Source organism: Augochlora pura, chromosome 10 (genome assembly GCF_028453695.1).
Source record: "Augochlora pura isolate Apur16 chromosome 10, APUR_v2.2.1, whole genome shotgun sequence".
Classification (NCBI taxonomy): domain Eukaryota; kingdom Metazoa; phylum Arthropoda; class Insecta; order Hymenoptera; family Halictidae; genus Augochlora; species Augochlora pura.
In genome coordinates, this window is record NC_135781.1 from 21625474 (window position 1) to 21644286 (window position 18813).

At 35.6% G+C, this 18813-nt stretch overlaps 1 protein-coding gene across 1 annotated transcript in view; it reads left to right on the plus strand.

Moving 5' to 3' along the window:
* Positions 1-3292: 3292 nt before the first annotated feature.
* Positions 3293-18813, plus strand: part of Wb (wing blister) — a 201303-nt gene continuing 185782 nt past the window's right edge. Inside the window, exon 1 of the mRNA XM_078193256.1 lies at positions 3293-3413. Coding sequence (XP_078049382.1) covers positions 3293-3413 — 121 coding nt within the window. The remainder of the gene's footprint in view (positions 3414-18813) is intronic.

Below are 18813 nucleotides of genomic sequence, written 5' to 3' on the forward strand. Positions count from 1 at the left end.
CTATAATAAATACAAAATTTTTATCAATATATTTTTATTATATTAATCCAATTGAGCAATCATTAGTAATATCATATTATGGACGAAAATAAATATATTCGAGTTGTTGACAAATAACCCAATAATGCAGAAACATTTGTATCTATATCATGGAAAGGAAAATGACGTCATTAGCAATACCTTCATGATGGGAGCTCTTATACACGTAAGGCAAACAAACATGATTTTAAATTTAATAAAGTTTATCTGATTCCAATCTGTTCGTTCGATAGCTCAGTTGTATTCAGGACATATGCGAGCATAACTGTTAAGGCATCAAAGTCTGAAAAAGAATTAATGAGTCTAAAAGAGTACTTTCAAAAATTCGTTCGCAAAAATGTAGAAATGAGATCTTAATTAATCCTAAACATTCTCAGATGTATTTATGCCAAAAAGGTTCGTTTGACTGTGATCCCTTAGCACTTGGAGAATTATTTAGTATCATCTACCAAAAATTCGGACACATACATCTGCGAAGTAACAAGTAACACTTTAAAAGAATCATAAAATCTGAATAGTTTAAATAAAATAAAACATATGCAAAATAAAATAAATAAATAAACTAAATAGTCTACATAAAATTTGATGTATAAGAAGTGTCAGCACAGGTTTACTTAAACAAAAATTTAATGTTTCAAAGTATGACAATTATCAGTAGTGTTGTTATGACGCTTGAGAAGAGACTTATGAGTAACTAATTTTGATGCGTAGTCCATGAGTACGTAATGCGGACACGAGCAAACATTGTTTAATTCGTAGTATTTATGCAAAATTTGATCCATAATGATCTTTATGAAATTTCTAATATGAATATTATATTGTTACAAATAATATGATTTAAATTGTTTTCATATAATACAAAATATATGTACATATAGTATATAGTAACGGTTTAATATTCTATTTCTTTTCCTCTTTGAATTTTCTACTTATCAGGTATCTTCAAAATTTTTGTAATTTTTTCAAACCAGGAGGGTTAAGAATACCGTCACATTATTCCAGCAAGTAGCAGAATAAATACAATCCTGCCCCTTTGTAGCAAATGATGTATAAAGATTCGTGTAAAAATGTTAACTCTTTCCGACAGGGTTATTCAAGAAAATCGTATTTTCGCAAAGGGAAATTCGCAGACCGGGCTTGCACATGGTCGGCCGCGTACATCAGGTAGTCGTTGTACCTGTCAAAGCTGGGGGTGGTGTTTTAGTAACGCAACAGAGAGCGACCAGTCCGAGGGTTCGAGGTGGGGTGGACAAAGAGCCGTGCTTGGTGGTAGCTCAACACTTCGGTTCAGTTTGCTCGCGGCGCTCGTACCGTTCGTGTTTCCCGTTGTGTGTCCCGATTTCCTTTCGGAACGTTCGGTCTCGCCACGGTCGCGTCTCTGGACCTGTTCTCTCGGTTGTGTAATTTACGAGTGTGTTTGTGCGAAACGAACTCCGCGGCGAAAAAAAAAGAACGAACGAAGGAAATAAAACCAACGGATCCGGCGAAACGACATCACGCGACGAAGCCGTTTCCGGTCACCGGGAACGATTTCCAAAACACCGGCGCACCTAAAACCGCAGTTCCATCGCGAGCAACAAGTGAATAACACGTGGGCGGAATTCGATTCAAATCCGATACGGTCGCGCGAATAATGTTGCAGTTCGATAAGGGATGAAAGGCCCGGCGTATACGTTCTTTTAAAAATAGAAGCGCCCCCAAAATTGTTTTGACATTGCGTCGAGATTTTAGATTCGTAGAAGTTTAATCCTGTGCTGTGGGTCTTTAGCCATCGAACCGATCACGTGCCATCGTAAGACAGTTCAGTGGCAAGTTTTGTGGTTGTTTATACGACATCTGTTTGTCATCATTTTTTTTTAGTAGCTAGGGTAGTGGAATCGCTTACTGTGAGGTGGCGAATTACTGCGTTTTTGGTTTGTTTTCGAGAATAGTTAACTTCATATTTATCAAACTAGATATTAAATCATTTTATTACTTCATTTTGTTTATTCTTGAATAAAAATGACGGTCTTCCCGTTATAATCGACTCTTCTACCCTATTCGCTTACTTGTTGATTGAACTGACTATTTGTTCATTTTATTCTGTCAAACTATTTATATCGATATGTATGTTACTACTACCGTTAGTCATAATTTTCAGAATTTTCTTGTTGACTCAACCAATAATTTGTTCATTCCGTCAAACTGTTTTTGTTGGTGCACATCGTGACTTCTGTTCCCCATAATTTTTCAACTGCTTTTCACTTTCCTGTTGATCCAACCGATAATTTGTTGATTCTATTCTGTCAAACTGTCTATGGTAGCGTGCGTTATATTGTATTACTTGCGCCCTTGTTTCACGTCTTTCAAAGCCTTTAGAATTTAAAAATCTCCATGTTGACAAGTTGTACCCGTTAGAGTAGTGACAAGATAAACATGGATATTTAAGGTTGTCTATGAATTCTAATAAGATTTAACTAGTCAGCTGTACTTGACGGGCATATTCTTAATAACACATAATATTGATATCTCACGAGCATACTCGTGAAAAAGAACTGATTAAGAATAATACATACTTTGGTATTCTTTAATAAATTAGATATTTGACAAAAATATAGTATTTGAGCAACATATAAAGACAATTAAACATATAAAATATAATTGTAGTAACTCGCACGCTCTTCAAAGAGATTGCAACAATTAAATGTTTAATACATCATTTTTAGAACGTCGAACACCAAGTAGAATCTTAAAAAAATTCCCGCATGAAAAAATCTGCGAAAAGTTCGTCGAACTACCATGAAACATATTGATCGAACAAAAAAAATCCGAAAAAGATTAAATCTTTGCAACTGTTCTGTTTTTCTGTTTACTTCTAAAGGGAAAGGTGGAGAATCATTCGGTAAAGGGTTGATTAAATTCGGATCGTTCGGACACGTGGATTGTTCGCGAGTGCGCGTGTGCGTACGCTGAGTCGTTAACTATCGAACGGAGATTTTTGGCGCGAGAATGGGACCGACTAAAACGGTTCGAACGATCGTCGAGGATCGACACGTGAAATGATCGCGGATGGAGGAGGCGCGCGGGTAAAAGTGCGAGCGGATCCGAGGGGATCTAACAAACAACGACGTCGGCTGGGTCAGCGACGATAGTCCCGGCTCGAAGACTAGGCGAGGATTTCGCTCTCCCGTCGATATATGGTTCGCGTGTGCGTGAATGGTTGCCTTTGTTTCCCCCGAGCCGATATCACGAATCGCGGATATTTCTGTGAATCATGGCCGGTCAAAAGCAACGACGTCTTTTCACGTCGCGCCGTCTCCTCGTCCTGCTGCTGACCCTCTGGAATCTGGACGTCGCGCATGCTGCTCGCGGATTTAGGCAGAGCATCAAACACGGTGAGTCCTTTGATTTTTATTTTATGCTGACGTATTCGCCTGGCCCACTCATGTCCACAGATCACAGTGTTCTGCTAGATATGAGGTAGTCGGACGATACTATATGGCTCGTTCGGAAGCCAAATCGATTAATTCCACTCTTTTTTCTTTTCTAATTCGTTCGTGAGTATAATGGGGAAAGTGTTATTTTAATTAATGAACAAGGAATTGCAAATTAGATTCATATTTCATTTGCAAATGATAATTAAATTTCGTGTTTAATTAAAAATTTATTTAAATAACTCCACTGTGTACACGCTTTATTCGTAGACACATAAATATCTGCAGAGTACATTTATCACGTTGACAAAATCAATCATCAATAAAACTCTAGTATGTGATTATACATTATAGTGATGTTTATTTTGTACAATTATTTGTTTGGACGATGTAACTATTGGACTACATTTCCGGAAAATTTCGTATAACAGAAAAGTGAAATAGGTATGACTCGCGATGAACAATTACTCAAATATGCTATGTTAATATTTATTTAGTACATTTAAGAAATCCAAACGAATTGGTGTTTCATTGTCACTTTAACTCATCGTGAACTAACAGCTCACTGGGATACGAGTATTTACTTTACAGTACGGTTTTTATGTAAATAGTTTTTTCCTTCCTCTGACGACGCAAGGTATGTCACGTTTTTCACAAACATTTCCCAAATGTAAATAAACTCTATCTACCAGTCCATATTACTTGTATAACCAATTAAAATTAATAATTATTATTATTTTGTTTCTTTTAAAAACAAAAGTGCTGAATTTCAGTTGCTCTGATTATTAACGAATTCTTGAAAAAATGCATTACATAATAAAACAATCGTTCCAACTTTTGTCTTTAAACATCAGAAACTATCAGAAATCTGATGGCCTCTCTTTAAATGGGCTTCCTTTTAATATTCATAAACAATTCGGCTTATTGAGATGTTGTCATTAGACTGTGGACCTTTATGTGGAATTCTCATTTTCATATCTTATTTTATAAAAATTGGGATTGTAGGAAAGTTTAATTTCTCAACTGAAGGATCGGTTATTATGGCAGTAAAATAAAAATTCTACTAGACCTTATTGATTTGCTTAATTTCCTACATTTTAAAAATCTGCACAAAGATCCACAGTTTTGTTATCGTGATTCTTAATGAATTATAGAGTGTCCATTGTTTCCTATGGGTCTGTGCTACTACTCAGTAAATTCATAACGTCGAGACAGCATGGTTCAAAATTGGTGACAGTTCTTCCATCTCCTCGATTAATCAACACCCTAGTCTTACGCTGTCAGTCTGGTCAAAACTCCCCCAACACGTTAAGTGACACGTCAGTAACACATGGTTAACCCTAATTTTTGTCTAGGTTTAGAAATTCATTTCCATTGTGATACATTCGAACAAATTGACTTCTGTCACGACTTTTTTCGAGTACCATATAAATTGATTTCACCAGTATCGGATTCATCGACACTTGTATTTATTGCTTAGGCTGCTATCTTTCATAATTATTGGAATCATAAGACACGATTCATGGGGAATGGTAGAATGAACTTCTGTGTCGATGTTACATATTGTAATGAAAATAAATGAATCATAATAATAGTAACTTCGAACGACTGGAATCTCATAAATTAGTGCACACGAATTCTGTTTAATCTTCGTTGTATCCAGTGTTACTACTAAACTGTTAATGACAGGTCTCTGATTCTTTCTTTACAGTCCTTAATATTATAAAAACGTTTCTATAAGAATTTTTCAATAAACTTTCTTATTCAAGTATATATCGCAAAATACATTATAAGAAGTTTAAATGAATCTATTCACGCCGTTGTTATAAACCGATTCTTATGTAAAGTAGAAATTGTTTGCAACAATTACCAAGTAATGGAAACTAAGTAGCGAGTTCTTTCTTTTAGTAATAACTTAAATCAACTGAAAATAATATTCTGATATTTTCTAATTCTTCTAATCTTTCTTGTATTTTAAGCTACAACGACTCAATTTTCCCATAAACACATAAAATCCGCATTTTATTTTCAGAAAATTTATGTTTAGGACGCGATAATTCTAATGGTAATTAATTTCAACTTTAATGCAATAAATATTCTACCTGCTCATCGATTTTGAAATTCTTACCATCACGTTTCTCACATGATACATTCCGTCATCCTGCATGTTATAAAAACCTAGTATGCTATTTATGTATCAATATTTTCTTCGTGTGATCAATTTTATGTATTTGATCATTGTACTCGTCATTCTTATTATTAAAATAACAAATTAAAAGCTACGTTATATTTTTCCAACGAAAAAGTTGGCACATGTTCTTTGAATGGGAGAAGAGGTGATCTGAAAGTTTATAAAAGAACGGCAGCTTGATTTTTTGAACAAGAATTTAGATAAAAAAAAATCATAAATATCCTGAAAATATGTGTCAATGCATTACAGAACTTGCTGATTTAACTATAATAAATACCAAATTTTTATCAATATATTTTTATCATACTATATTTAAATTGAGCAATCATTAGTAATATCATATTGTGTCCGTTTGGGACGCGATAATTCTAGTGGTAATTAAATCACCTTGAGCTTATGGAAATTACTATAGTCAATAATGAACACTTTACGTGTTCGCAATTTAAACATCCCGATTCTGTGGTAATTGTGAAATTCTAACGTGGGCTGGATCTGGTCAGCGCCAGCAGGACCTATCCCGCAAGGTTCAACTCACATTTTCGTCAACGGATGCGCCCCGGAGCGTGGTCTTTTAAAATATTATTGAAAATTCCGACGAATCCCGCAGCCCTCGTAAAATGCTCGTCTACTCCAAGAATATTAAGTGTCAGGACATTCCGCACCTCCCAGCTCTTTGCTTTATATTTAGCGGCGACCGCAACGAATCAGCATAGAGTGCATCGCGGTGGACGCACCCTCCGCGCGACTCCACCACTGTCAAAGGCATTCCCCGAGGTTATCGATTCCACACCGTGGAAATAATCGACAGCTCGTGGGGAAACAAAGAACGCAGAGCACCGGTTGCTTGTCCGATGCACTCGCGCAACTGATTGCAGAAAAAATGCCACACGCGAATTCCTTTCACGTACGCGACGACACCTGCAGTGCCGCAAAAAAGTATTCGAACACTTTTACAAATGGTATAAATCCTCTTGAATTTATTTGAGACGTTGGAGGGACTGGTCGTCGGAGAAGAGAATCAAAATTTATTCGACAATATCGGATAAATATTCAATCGAATAAGGATAATCGGAAATGATAGATTTCAATTAAAATGTTCGGTTATAAAGTGTTTTTTTTTCACAGTTTATTTATTTCCTTCTCTCAGACGTTGTGTCGAAAAGTTTGCTACTTCAATTAAATTGTTCATTGATGTATAATTAGTTGAAATAGTTGAAATTTAACTGAATGTATTCGTATAAATATTATATATTTCTATAATATTTCATAAAAAAGTAAAGAGAATCAACAATTATTCGCATTATTATTCGAATAATTTTACAATTACTATACGTAGATTAAAAACAAATGAATGATTATTTTAGATAAATATTTATTTGAAATGATTCGAATAACGTTCGACTCTCGAAGGGAGCAACGATATTTCGAACGAAACCCATCTCGATTGTGAGAAACGCGCATGGTCACCGGTTATTTCGCGACGAACGTGTTCGAAAGTGCCGCGTTTAATAGCTTAGACGTAGACGGTCAGTTGTCCGGCGCAGGAGAAACGATAAATAAGAATATCATGCGATAATTAACATTCACCGAGGGTTGCCGGAACGCGAGCGATCGATCGGCCCGATCGATCGATCGTACACGCCGCGTTCGCAGGCCGCGCGCCGCGCCGATCGGATCCTCGAGATACCAAGATCCAACGATCCAAGCGGCGCTCCGCTCGCCGGCCCGCCCATGTATCGCTTCCTGCTTCTCTAATCGGATCGATCGTTTTTCTTTTACGCCCGATATTAATGCTCAACCGATCCGATGGATAAAACAACGCGGCGGCCGGCCGTATGTCTCTCGAAAAATTATTAGTTGTTGCCGCCGGTACCGTTCACGCGAGCCAAGTTTCTCAATACGCGATACATTCGGTGAACGGGAAAGATCCATCGATCTTGCGGTCGGTGTAATTCAAAATTGAATGAATCGTTTCTCATTCGAAATTATGCCAGCTACAAGCAAAGGATTTCGCATAAATCGACCAGGTCGTATTTTGTCTGTTATATTTTACATTATTAGTTAGCGAATTGCACTTTCACTTAGACTTTTGTTACAGACCGCAACATTAAGATCGCTGAACAGCAGCACCTATCTGTTTGCACGTCGAAGGTTTTCTTAAAACTAAATTGCGATGTCTTAGAGCTGTCGATCAGTATTCGGGCAATATATGATAAATGTTATTGTAACGCTAATGGGTAATGCTTATCTATTATGTATTTTATTTTACATTACTAACGGTGGGATTACTCTTTAATTCATTTCACGGTGATGTACAGGGTTATGTCAAGGTAATATAATTATACTTCCGGGAAGTGGGGAATTCCTGACGTCGTTTAGGGTAATTTTTACCTTAGCGAAAATGCAATTTGCAGCTTTGTTTACAAGTTATTATTGAAAACACTGACTAATCATTGGTCAGTAACTTTAGTTTCTTATAATATAAAATATGTACAAATTTTTGTGGTTTATCGCTCTGCAAAATACAAATTTTCTGTAATAGAAGAGAATGGAACCAAATAAATAGTTGTGTTTTTTCTTTAACACTTTCAGTGCCGACTGAAATGAAAAAATGTAACAGAAGAAACGTCTACTTTTTATACTATTTCTATGACTTCATAATATATTCGTATTATATAAATATTATACAATACTCTTTTGTTGTATAATATTAGACAAAAGTGTAAAATTGAAGTACTTCAAGTCTGTTAAGGGTTAATATTATAAATCCTATGGAATCAATCAAATTTTTCATAAACACCAAAAATTAAACAGTCTGGCTCCCACTCGTACCTACCTATGAAATACCTGCACATTGAAAGAGTAAACACCATTTAGCGATAATAATGAAAACGGGAAACAAAGATGAATTTTTCACGCGAAACGATGATATTCGTATTAATTGGCACGAGCCAAGATGTACGCGGTTTACGGATGCATAGTCTGGATAAAAAATTCGCGGCCCACTCGCACATTGGTCGGCGACCAAGATGCAGGAGGGATTTGCCGACCGCTATCTCCGCGGAGTGATCATTAATTTAATTAGTTTCGGCGAAAGGGCGAATTTAATCGTTCGCTCGGCTGCATCGATGTGAATGCTTGCTGTTCGCTCGAGCAGTTTTTCAGCCGGCGAGAGAGAGAGAGAGAGAGAGAGAGAGAGAGAGAGAGAGAGAGAGCCGCGTCCAGTTATTAAACTGTTATCGTGAGCAGCCTTTATAGAGAAGTCACTGATTTCGCCCGTACTTCAGATTCGTTCCAAACTCGTTCCCCGCTACGAATCATTCTTGGACATTCTCCTTCTTTCTAGCTAAAAGTAAACTTTAACCAACGCTGGTTAATGCTTTATTAGAAAAGGTTGACGACGTTAAGTTCTTATGTTGATTCTTGTCTCGTAATCAAAGAGAAACTACTTATTCGATTTTATCATCGATCCGTTTTTTTTTGTTAACGAAAGAAAAGTCCTTTCACTGTTAAGGACGTGTTTCATAATTAAGAGAAACTTTCATTTACTTCATTTTGTTAGGTCTCTCTTTCTTTATTACTGATAATCTAAAGATTCGATATTTGAGCTCTCGCTTTATAACTCAAGAAAACTTATATATATTAACCTTTTGTTTCCTAATTTTTCTAGAAATAAAAATTTTTCTTGAAATATCTTACAATTGGAAGAAATATAATTTATTAATCTCTGAACTAGTTATTAAACTTTGCTATGTTTAATTATTGGAAAGCGGACGTTTATGCATATATACGACGCTAATGAAATACAAGAACGTATTTATTTTATCAGAAATAAATAATAGTTTTTATTTCGGTTTGGTCCAACTAATGTTCTCATTAGCGAACAGAAATTTTCTCTCAATTTGATGTTCAAGAAATGAGCTGTAAAAATCGAAACTTCCTTAATTATTGCTACAGCGTCGATATTTATGCATTTATAAGAGATATGAGTTGATCAAATATGGAACAGTAGAAACATTTAATGAATTCAAAAATATTATTGAGCTATATTCATCGTATTAAAGTGAAACGAAATGGATATCTATGTAGCTTCTGTGTTTTGCAATTAGCACAGACAATTTTTATTATGCATACAAATTGGCAGTCTTGTAACAATAGAAGACGAGTTGGCGTAGTAAATGTTTTTAATCTTTATACTCAAAGAAGAGCAGTCTGATTCGATTTCCCTTCATAGTAAATGCATTATCTAATTGAATCGTTCGGTAAGTTGTTTCGTTTTTTAAAAAAATTTCATTTTAAAATAGTATTTTTGCGGTCATAAGATTTCAAAGTTACCAGAAAATTGTCAAAAAGGTTTTTCTTTTTACTCTTAACATTAAGAAACCGTCTTCTATTTTCTCGCGGATGAACGGATCAACTGTCCGAGCGACCTAATAAATATGCGTCCGTATCGTGCAATTACCGCGATTGAAGCGCCCTTCTCACGAGAAACAATTAACTAAATGGATCCCCTGAAATTGTATATAGATCGACCGAACGATGTTTTGACAAAGTTATTGCGGTATCTGGCGGCAACGCGCATTCGATTTGATCGCGATTTCGAAGGACCGGAGGTTAAGGTTCAAGGCGATCACCCTTGTCACGGTGAAGCCTCGCATTCCCTTAAGTAACCCAGAAAGGGGGTCCGATCGGGCCTCTCTCGAACCCCGAGCGTACCCCAGGCACGTACATACGCGTCGGCAGTGTTATTTTGCATAGTCAGCGCAAGCGCGCATGACGGCGTGGCATTTAAACAAGAAGAAAGTGAGAAGTACGAGAAGAACGAGAATGAAATGATTTCGAGCTGCCGGTGGTGATTTGCTTTTCCGCGAAAAATACCGGTTACACGTCGGTTACGTGGAATATTTTCGTCGTTGCTAAACAATCCACCGGTATTCGCAAGAAATTTACAGCTTTTCCTTGGACAAAATTTGCATTTCTGTGATTTTCAAGCCCAAATGAAATTTCGAAGGGTTCGCATTAATTTCTTCATCTAAATTGTATTCCTAACATTAGTCTTTTTTATTTTTAGTTGTCGAAATAAAGTATATTTTGGAAGTGTTTTAGTTTGAATGATATAATCTTAACGCTTTAGTTGCTTCAGCGGTTAAGAAGTTTTAAAGAATTGTTCAAAAAATAAATACAGGAAATTGTTTAGATAAATACGTATTAAGAAATTATGTTGAAATTATTTTAAAGAAAGTTGTCGAATTTCTCTTGAAAATATTCATTCCTGTTGTTTTATCAATAGAATAGCCATACTGATTTTAATGACATCGAAACATGCATTGGAAATTGCTTAGAAGTAAACTAAGAGTCCAGCATGCGTAAACCGTAAATTTTAATATACATATACCTAATATATACTTAAAATTACAAACTTACCTAAATGACTTTTAATGAAATCCGATTAATTCATAAAAATGGGACTTTATATCTTTATAATCCTATAAGTGTTTTAGCGTAAACGTACTCCGCGGCTTTGTGTAAAATCTATTAATAAAAAACACTGGTCAATGAAACATCAGCTAACACGAAACTGAGCCAATCAGCGGAATTGGTCTTCGTCCATTTATTGGCTTGGCCGTCTCGCATTAGTCGTGCTCGCTTCTCATTGGTCACGGGTTTTCATTAACAATTCTTAAACGAAGCCGCGGTGTACATTTAGGCTAAGGAAAAAGTTGCTTCAAATGACCTCAGGAATCCCCATTGTCAGAATTTTAGACATTTTCTGAGACACCCTTTATATAAAAAAGTGACAATGTTATTATAATATTACCTACAGCAACTGTATCTTTAGGATATAATTGAGAGTATGATTGGGATAAATTAAAAATCGTAGTGCACGCGATTAAATCAATTTTTGACCAAATTTTGGATCCAAATACTTGATTGCGCGATGTCGGTAGCGCGTGACGCGTCGCAATCCGACGTCAGGAAGAGACGTTAGAGCCGGCATCCGGTGTCGAATTGGTTCCGATTCATTTTTAAAATCTTTATCCGTCACAGGCTCCGCTTTTGTGTACGGAACGCCTCGAGATGCGATGTATTTTTGTCTTGTCTCTCGCGGCGAATCGTAATATCTCCGCTTGTGTGTCCGACGTAGAGGGTTAACTGCCGAGGCGAGAAACAGCCCTGTCGTGTCGAGTTTCACGGGAGCCATTAATCGTCCGGCCTTTCGAACAATATGGATATTTTCGTTACGTCGCCCGTAATTACTCTGGCTGGACGTAATTACCGTTCTAAATTGATCAGTCCGCGCAGATAGCGGGCATTGTTCCGCGCCAGAGAGATTTATTTGCTGAACGACATCCGTTCTACACCTTGGCTCCCTACGATCACGGCCGAAGATATTATTAAAGCGTCGTTTATACACGTCAGATTTCTGCTGGATCGAGTTAACGCGAGTTAAATCTGCCTCCTCCGATTGAGATTAATCTCCCCCTCGCTCCTGTGTCTCGGATCGCTGATACCGCGTTTTCTCGGTTCCGACTTCGTTTTGTTCCGCCCACACCTTGGCAAATTGTTTAATATTTTAGCTACGTTGCACCGCGTTGTTGTGACAAGTTAGCCCGTAACATATTTTTCTCGGCTTCGGTTCATGTTGCTCCTTGTACTGTGCGTTATTTTGCGCGACCAACTTTCGCGCGACTTTGCTACGTCTTCTGTTTACGCGTCCCTGCAACAGATTTTATTTAATTTTATACGAGTTTTTTTATGTACAGTTCGCTTAGTTTTGTACAGTGTCATCACCTTTTTCACTGTGTAGAGAGTAATATAGTTGAATTTATTTTAAACACTTTCATCTGATTTTAATGTTTGTGATATTTTGATAGTAGAATATATTTAATAAATAATAATATATTTAATAAACAATAATATAATTAATAAATATTAAATATATTTAGTATATTTGATTAAAATTGATTAGATTAATCAATTCGACTGTATATTCTATAATGAATTCTTTGAATTCTAGAAAAATATCATTGCAAGCAGATAATCAATTTCATTCATTACTTTAGATAGTTTATGAATGAATTTCTCAGAATCTATAAAACAATCTGTTCAAGCGTGAGATTCATCCCATTAGGTTATTTTTCTACATATTTAATATTAAATAGTTTAGAATTGAGAATAAAAAGTAATCTTACGTAGAAGGATAAATTACATTAAACCATCTTATTGAAAATCCAGTAATAAATCCCATAAAATGTACAAAGAAGGTAATTTCAATGAAAACTTCATTAATTAATCAAATTTATTGTGTTCACTATAATTTTCATAATGAATCTATCAAAATTGGATTAAAAATTTATCTAAATTATTACGTGCCAATCGAAATTCATTAAATTATTCTGATTTCAGTGTAAATTCAATACTGAATTGCCTAAAATCTGAAAAAGATTAATTGAAATGACAAATTCATAGAATTCATTATTCTTATTATAAACTGAACAATGGACTTTCTAAAATTTATTTAATACTGTATCTCTAGTGTTACGGGCCAGTAAAATATTAAGATAAATATAATATTATAAAATATTGTATTATAAAGATAATATTAAAATATACAGAAATCTCAAATTAATATAAAAATTCATTGTTTTCATCTATTCTATTAAAACGAAATTTATCAATCCAAAATTAGTCATTGAAATTAGCATATTCTCCCCGAGAGACAAAAGGTTTCTGGGCAGCAGAAATTCAGAATAGTAAGGTCTATGCTAATCGCAGGTAAGCAATGCAATATTTCAACGATCTATTGCAGTCGGGTGAACAAATGACGAACACTCTTAATGCGTTTATTTGCCGGCTGTTCGCGGGAGCAAATTAAAGATCAAGCTGCCTCTGCTAGTCACCGGCAGTTGCTCCCCTAAATCAGGAACACCATACAGTCTTAGCACGGATTCGTGGAAAATTGGAGGCAGTTAGTTTCCCAGCAGGGAGCCGCTCTAATCGAGGCATCCCGAAACGATGAGACCGCTGCCTTGTTATTATTTATGGTTTAAAGGGAAAATAGTAATAGGCGTGATTCATGATGCTTGAAGTCAGTCGAGTCGACAGCTTCGTCCGGTGTATGTCACTGATCATAGCGTCGTCGCATTCGGTCGACGAAATCCGGGACCATAAGCAGAATCTATTTATACTGATCCACGATGCGCTCTGCGGTCGAGTCCGATCGTTTTCGGTGTGTGCGTCTCTTCTAATCATCTATTGTTCTGTTCGACAAATAATTCGAATAGCATAAAAACTGACAGGAAAAGATTTTTAACACTTAACCTACTGAGCACTAACGATGTCTGAAATGTGCAGCTTCGAAAAATCAGAAGATTGAAGCAGGACTTTTCGACATTTGCTATTGTTTCTTATAAAATATACTTTATATTATTCTTGAGATTATAAACAACTCTTCGTAGGAAATGATTGAATAAATTTTTTAATTGAAACACACATCGTGACAAAAATAGGAAAATGTCTAAATAAGTCTTCTTAACAAAGGAATAGAAACAAAATTTGTATATTTTTCGTAAGAAGGATTCTTAATACAAATTAACTGTTAATATAATTCTTATTATAAATTAAGTGTTAATATAATTTAAGATCTTTTTTTAAAGAGATATATGAAAATGTAGTCTACATTTTTTTGTCAAGAAGCCATATGTGTACATCTTGCTATTTTTATTATAATGTTCGTTCGAATTAAAAAATTTATCCAATTTTGTCCTACGAAAGGCTCTTGGTAGTATCAATAATGTTTGAATAAAATACATGGAACCCGTTATTTAAATAGGCACGGTTATTGGAAACATTTTTTCTGTCTTTGTAAATTTGTTATCCTCTGCTATCTACTTTATTTATTCGTTGTCAGTGCAATTCCTATGAAAATTGATAATTTGAGATTGTTTTTAATTATTGCAGGCTCAACCAGAACGTTTAGTTTTTCAGCTGCCATAATCAATCAGGCGGTTTCAGTCGATCACAGTTCTTTGTTTTTGCAAATTGCTTTCGAAAGTCAGTAATTTGTTCGTCGCTGGCCGGCGATCCATTTCGATAAAAATCAATGTAATATTTTATAATGCATTTACGAATAACATCCTGAGAATAAATGATACGGTTACGGCAATCTTCTCCATACACGACAGTGTGCATCGTTGATTTTTCATTGGACATCCTCTGCCTCCGATGCCGCAATTGGGGACGATATCGCCTGAAAAGCAGCACAAGAACCGGGATGCTAGAACCCGGAAGCGAAACACGTTTCTGACAACTACCTTGCGAGTGTCATCAAGGTGCACCGAGAGACCACAGTGCAATTAACGCGAGATATGCCACGAACATGTGTCCCCGCCTCGAGTAGTTGTTGCCATTAGACATGCATCTCGTTGCATCCTTGTTCGAGGTGTTGAATCTCGTTCCACTTTTCAATAGCCTACAATTAAACGGGAGCCATTGGGTTTAGGTTCTTTCCTGGATTGAAAGCTTGCAAATCCGAGGAAATTATAGCTCTGTCCGTCGAGTGTAGCGAGGCAAACGCGCAACATCGTGTGCAAGAATATTAAATTTATCTGGATCGTGTACTAAGTGCACGGATCTCGAGGAAACACTCGAGTGCAAGAAGTGTCGATTAGATTTTAAACAAACCAGAAGCGTACCGTTTCATTCATCGTTGTTATATTTTAGTGGTAATCATCTACTCATTTATTAGAATCACGAAGATTCTGAATAAGTCTGTTGAAAAAAATTAAGACAGAAACGAAGATTCATTAGAACTTATCGTTGGTTCTTTTTGATATTTACTCGTTTAGTTTATAATTCATGTACCTTGGAATCACATTGTTTCCCCAAAGGTAGATATCAAAATATCGCCATGTGCGTTTGCTAGCATTTAGTAAAATGTAAAATGTAATAATTGTAAAACAAGGATGGAAAAAATAAAATAAATACGGAAACATTGGCTAATAATATTAATAATAAGCAATAGTAGTAATAAATGTGTTAAAAAAAGTATAACAGTAGTACATATAACAAAATGATGAACTCTTTCTCTGACATAAATAAAAATTATGCTTGGCAAGATGCTATCGAATGAAATAGACGACTCCCAAACTCTGTCAACTTTGCACCAATAATGTCAGATTTGCTTTGAAACAAGAACTATTTTGAAATTTTTTATTTTACAATTGAATAGAACAAATTAGAAATCTTAAACTTCCTTCTGATTTATGAAACATAAATTTAGTCATAATAAATTCATTCTATACTCAATTAAATAGTGCAACTTTCTTCTTCGACGTATAAAATCGAATTGACCAGCAATAAATCCCTTTCTGAGATAGCTTTGATGTATTCGTTTTAATTAGCAAAACATGTTTTAGTTAATAAATCCGTTGGATTCGAACATGTTTTTTGTCTAGCGGTTGGACTAGCTGGTAAGACGATAGGGCTAGGGTTCTGTTTGACACGAAATCACGCGGAGCTTTTTATTCGAATCTACCGGAAGTCGAAGGTGGGCGAGCGACGAAGGGGAATCCTTGCGCGTGAAACTCGTAGAGCCGCGATTCGTAAATAGGCATCGTCGTGCGACAGGAAGTCTTGCCAGATGCTGAAACTCTCTCTTTCTCTCTCTCCCTTTCTTTTTCTTCTCCTTTCACGTGATTCTATTATAATCGCGCTTGTCCGATTAACAGACGTTCTACGGATTGAAAAGGGTTCCGTCGAATCTTACTACGATGAAATACATAAGATATAATATGTGATGAAATATTTACATTTTGATGGAAGCGGTAAGAAAGCTAGGAAAATTAAGAAATCAATAATTATGTGTAAGTTGTGAAATTTAAATAATTTGGTGACTTAATATTCTTATTAGAGAAACCTGCAAATAATTTATAATCCATATTAACATCAAATTAAATTAAATTCATGTGTTGTCGCGTTTCAGGTATATTATAAAAACTTAATTTCTTAAAAATTGCATGTATAAAATATAATTGATAATTCAAATCAAATTACAGTTTATTTAAGAACATTATGGTTTACTTGACATCATTACTTACGGGAAAACAAATACATAAAGACGCAAGTATATAAAAAGAATTTTGCACACTTCTTTAGTATCTTGATTTATTCGATGATTTACAGTTAGTGTTCATGCTATAGTTTATACTATAATGTCAATACCAACAACTGCATTTGGCGACTGTTCTTTATAGTTATATTTATCCGAAAATAAAAGGAAAATGGCATCGAATTGCAGTTTTTCAATAGTCTCGTTAAAAATAATAGTGCTGACAAGTTGCAGAAAGAACTTTGCATAGATAACCACTTTATTATTTAGAATACATTTTGTCTTCATGTTTTATACAGGTATTGCCAGAAAAAAAAGACGAAACGTAAAAACAATATCGCGTGTCGTACTTAATTAGAAAAATCAAGAAAAACAATTGTGCTAAGTGCTAATATTTGAACAGTGAAAATTTGTAACATATGGTATCCTTTCTTGCACAGATATTTTTCTATCGTAGTGTACGATCTGTTCAATCCGGAAACCGGATCAATATCAACAACTTCCTCGAAAACTGCCGAATCCGTAACCGTGATCTATTGTCACAAGACGACGGAGAAGTCGAGGAATTTCAAAAAGAAATGTGGCGATTGGCGATAACAAGGGTCCCGGTTGCTCGGCAGACGAAGACGACCGTTCGTTGATTTTATCGTTTACAAAACGGCAGCCAGCTTTGTCGGGACGTACAAATTGCGCCACGGACGCATTCCGATGAAGTACGATAACGATTGGTAACGCGCAGGTAACAGGGCTCGTAATCTACTGAAAGGATCGAGCAAACTGTATCCCTAAAAAGGACACCCAACGGTGACGTAAGCGGACCGCACGCATGTCGCATAAATTCAGATGGGAATTACCGGCAATTGAGGTATTCGTCACTCCGTATCAGATAGAGCGTCGTGCCCGCGCTGATTATCTTTACGCGGTTGAAATATTTGACAATATATGCAAATGAAACGTCAGCGGACGAAAACATGCCTATACAAACGGTATAATGCTCTACCTAAGGCCGAAAAATATTCGATCAACATGGGGAGGGTGGACGGCCGACGAGAATTATTCGAGTGTTTACTGAAAATGAAACATGGTATTGCATATTCGGGACGGCTCCGTTTAAAAATAACCACCTAAATATCTGTCACGTTGTCAGCTGCGATGGTATCTGCTGGAAATGAATTCCATATTTAATTTCAGCAGTGTACGCGAATATGCGTGCATTTATTAGAAACGTTTGCGTAAATCGATTATCTTTTTAAGCAATTTAACCTGTACCAATTTACCTGCATAGATATTAACATAAGAACAAAATATGTGCCATGTACAAACACTGTGCAGTTATAAAAGTGAATATAAATTGTTCAAGACTTGCGTAGTTGTTAACAGGTAATAGATTAAGCAAGTTTATTACATTACATTGAATTCCTGATTTTTTTTATGAAGTTTTGTGAAATTCAATATTTGATGAAAAAAAATTTAATCTGATGAAATTCAATTATAATAAAACAATTCTTAGGTTGATTTACAAAACCATGTTGAACACAGAAAAATGTTGAAAATAAAAATTGAATGATTTTAAAGGACTTGTAATATTAATTTCCGTTAATTTCCGTTAATTTCCGTTAATTTCTATTAATTTCTATTAATTTCTAATAATTTCTGTTGCTTTTTATTAATTTTTGTTGGCGTTACAATATTATTTCTGGTTAAGCAGTTGCAAAACTTTTTCGATTAAAGTTACGTAACAGTGAAACGAAAGACCAATTATATCGCTGAGGTCGTAAAAACGGTATTGGAAACGCCCGTTTAATTTCGACGGCGCAGAAGGATTTTAATTGTTACTTGAAATATCGAGTAATTGAAATTGAAGTTGCGAGATATCCACAGTAGCCCTGGTTCTTTATGTGAAAGGCGAGTTACACAGTTGAGTACATTGGTCGATTGATGGTGCCGTAGCATCCGCGCTGTCTGTGTTCCGTTTGTTCGCAATCAAGATGTCAGAGGAAGTGCTTGTACCGAGTGCAGTTACTTCGGTGATTTATAATTTGTTAAGCGAGTTGAAGGAA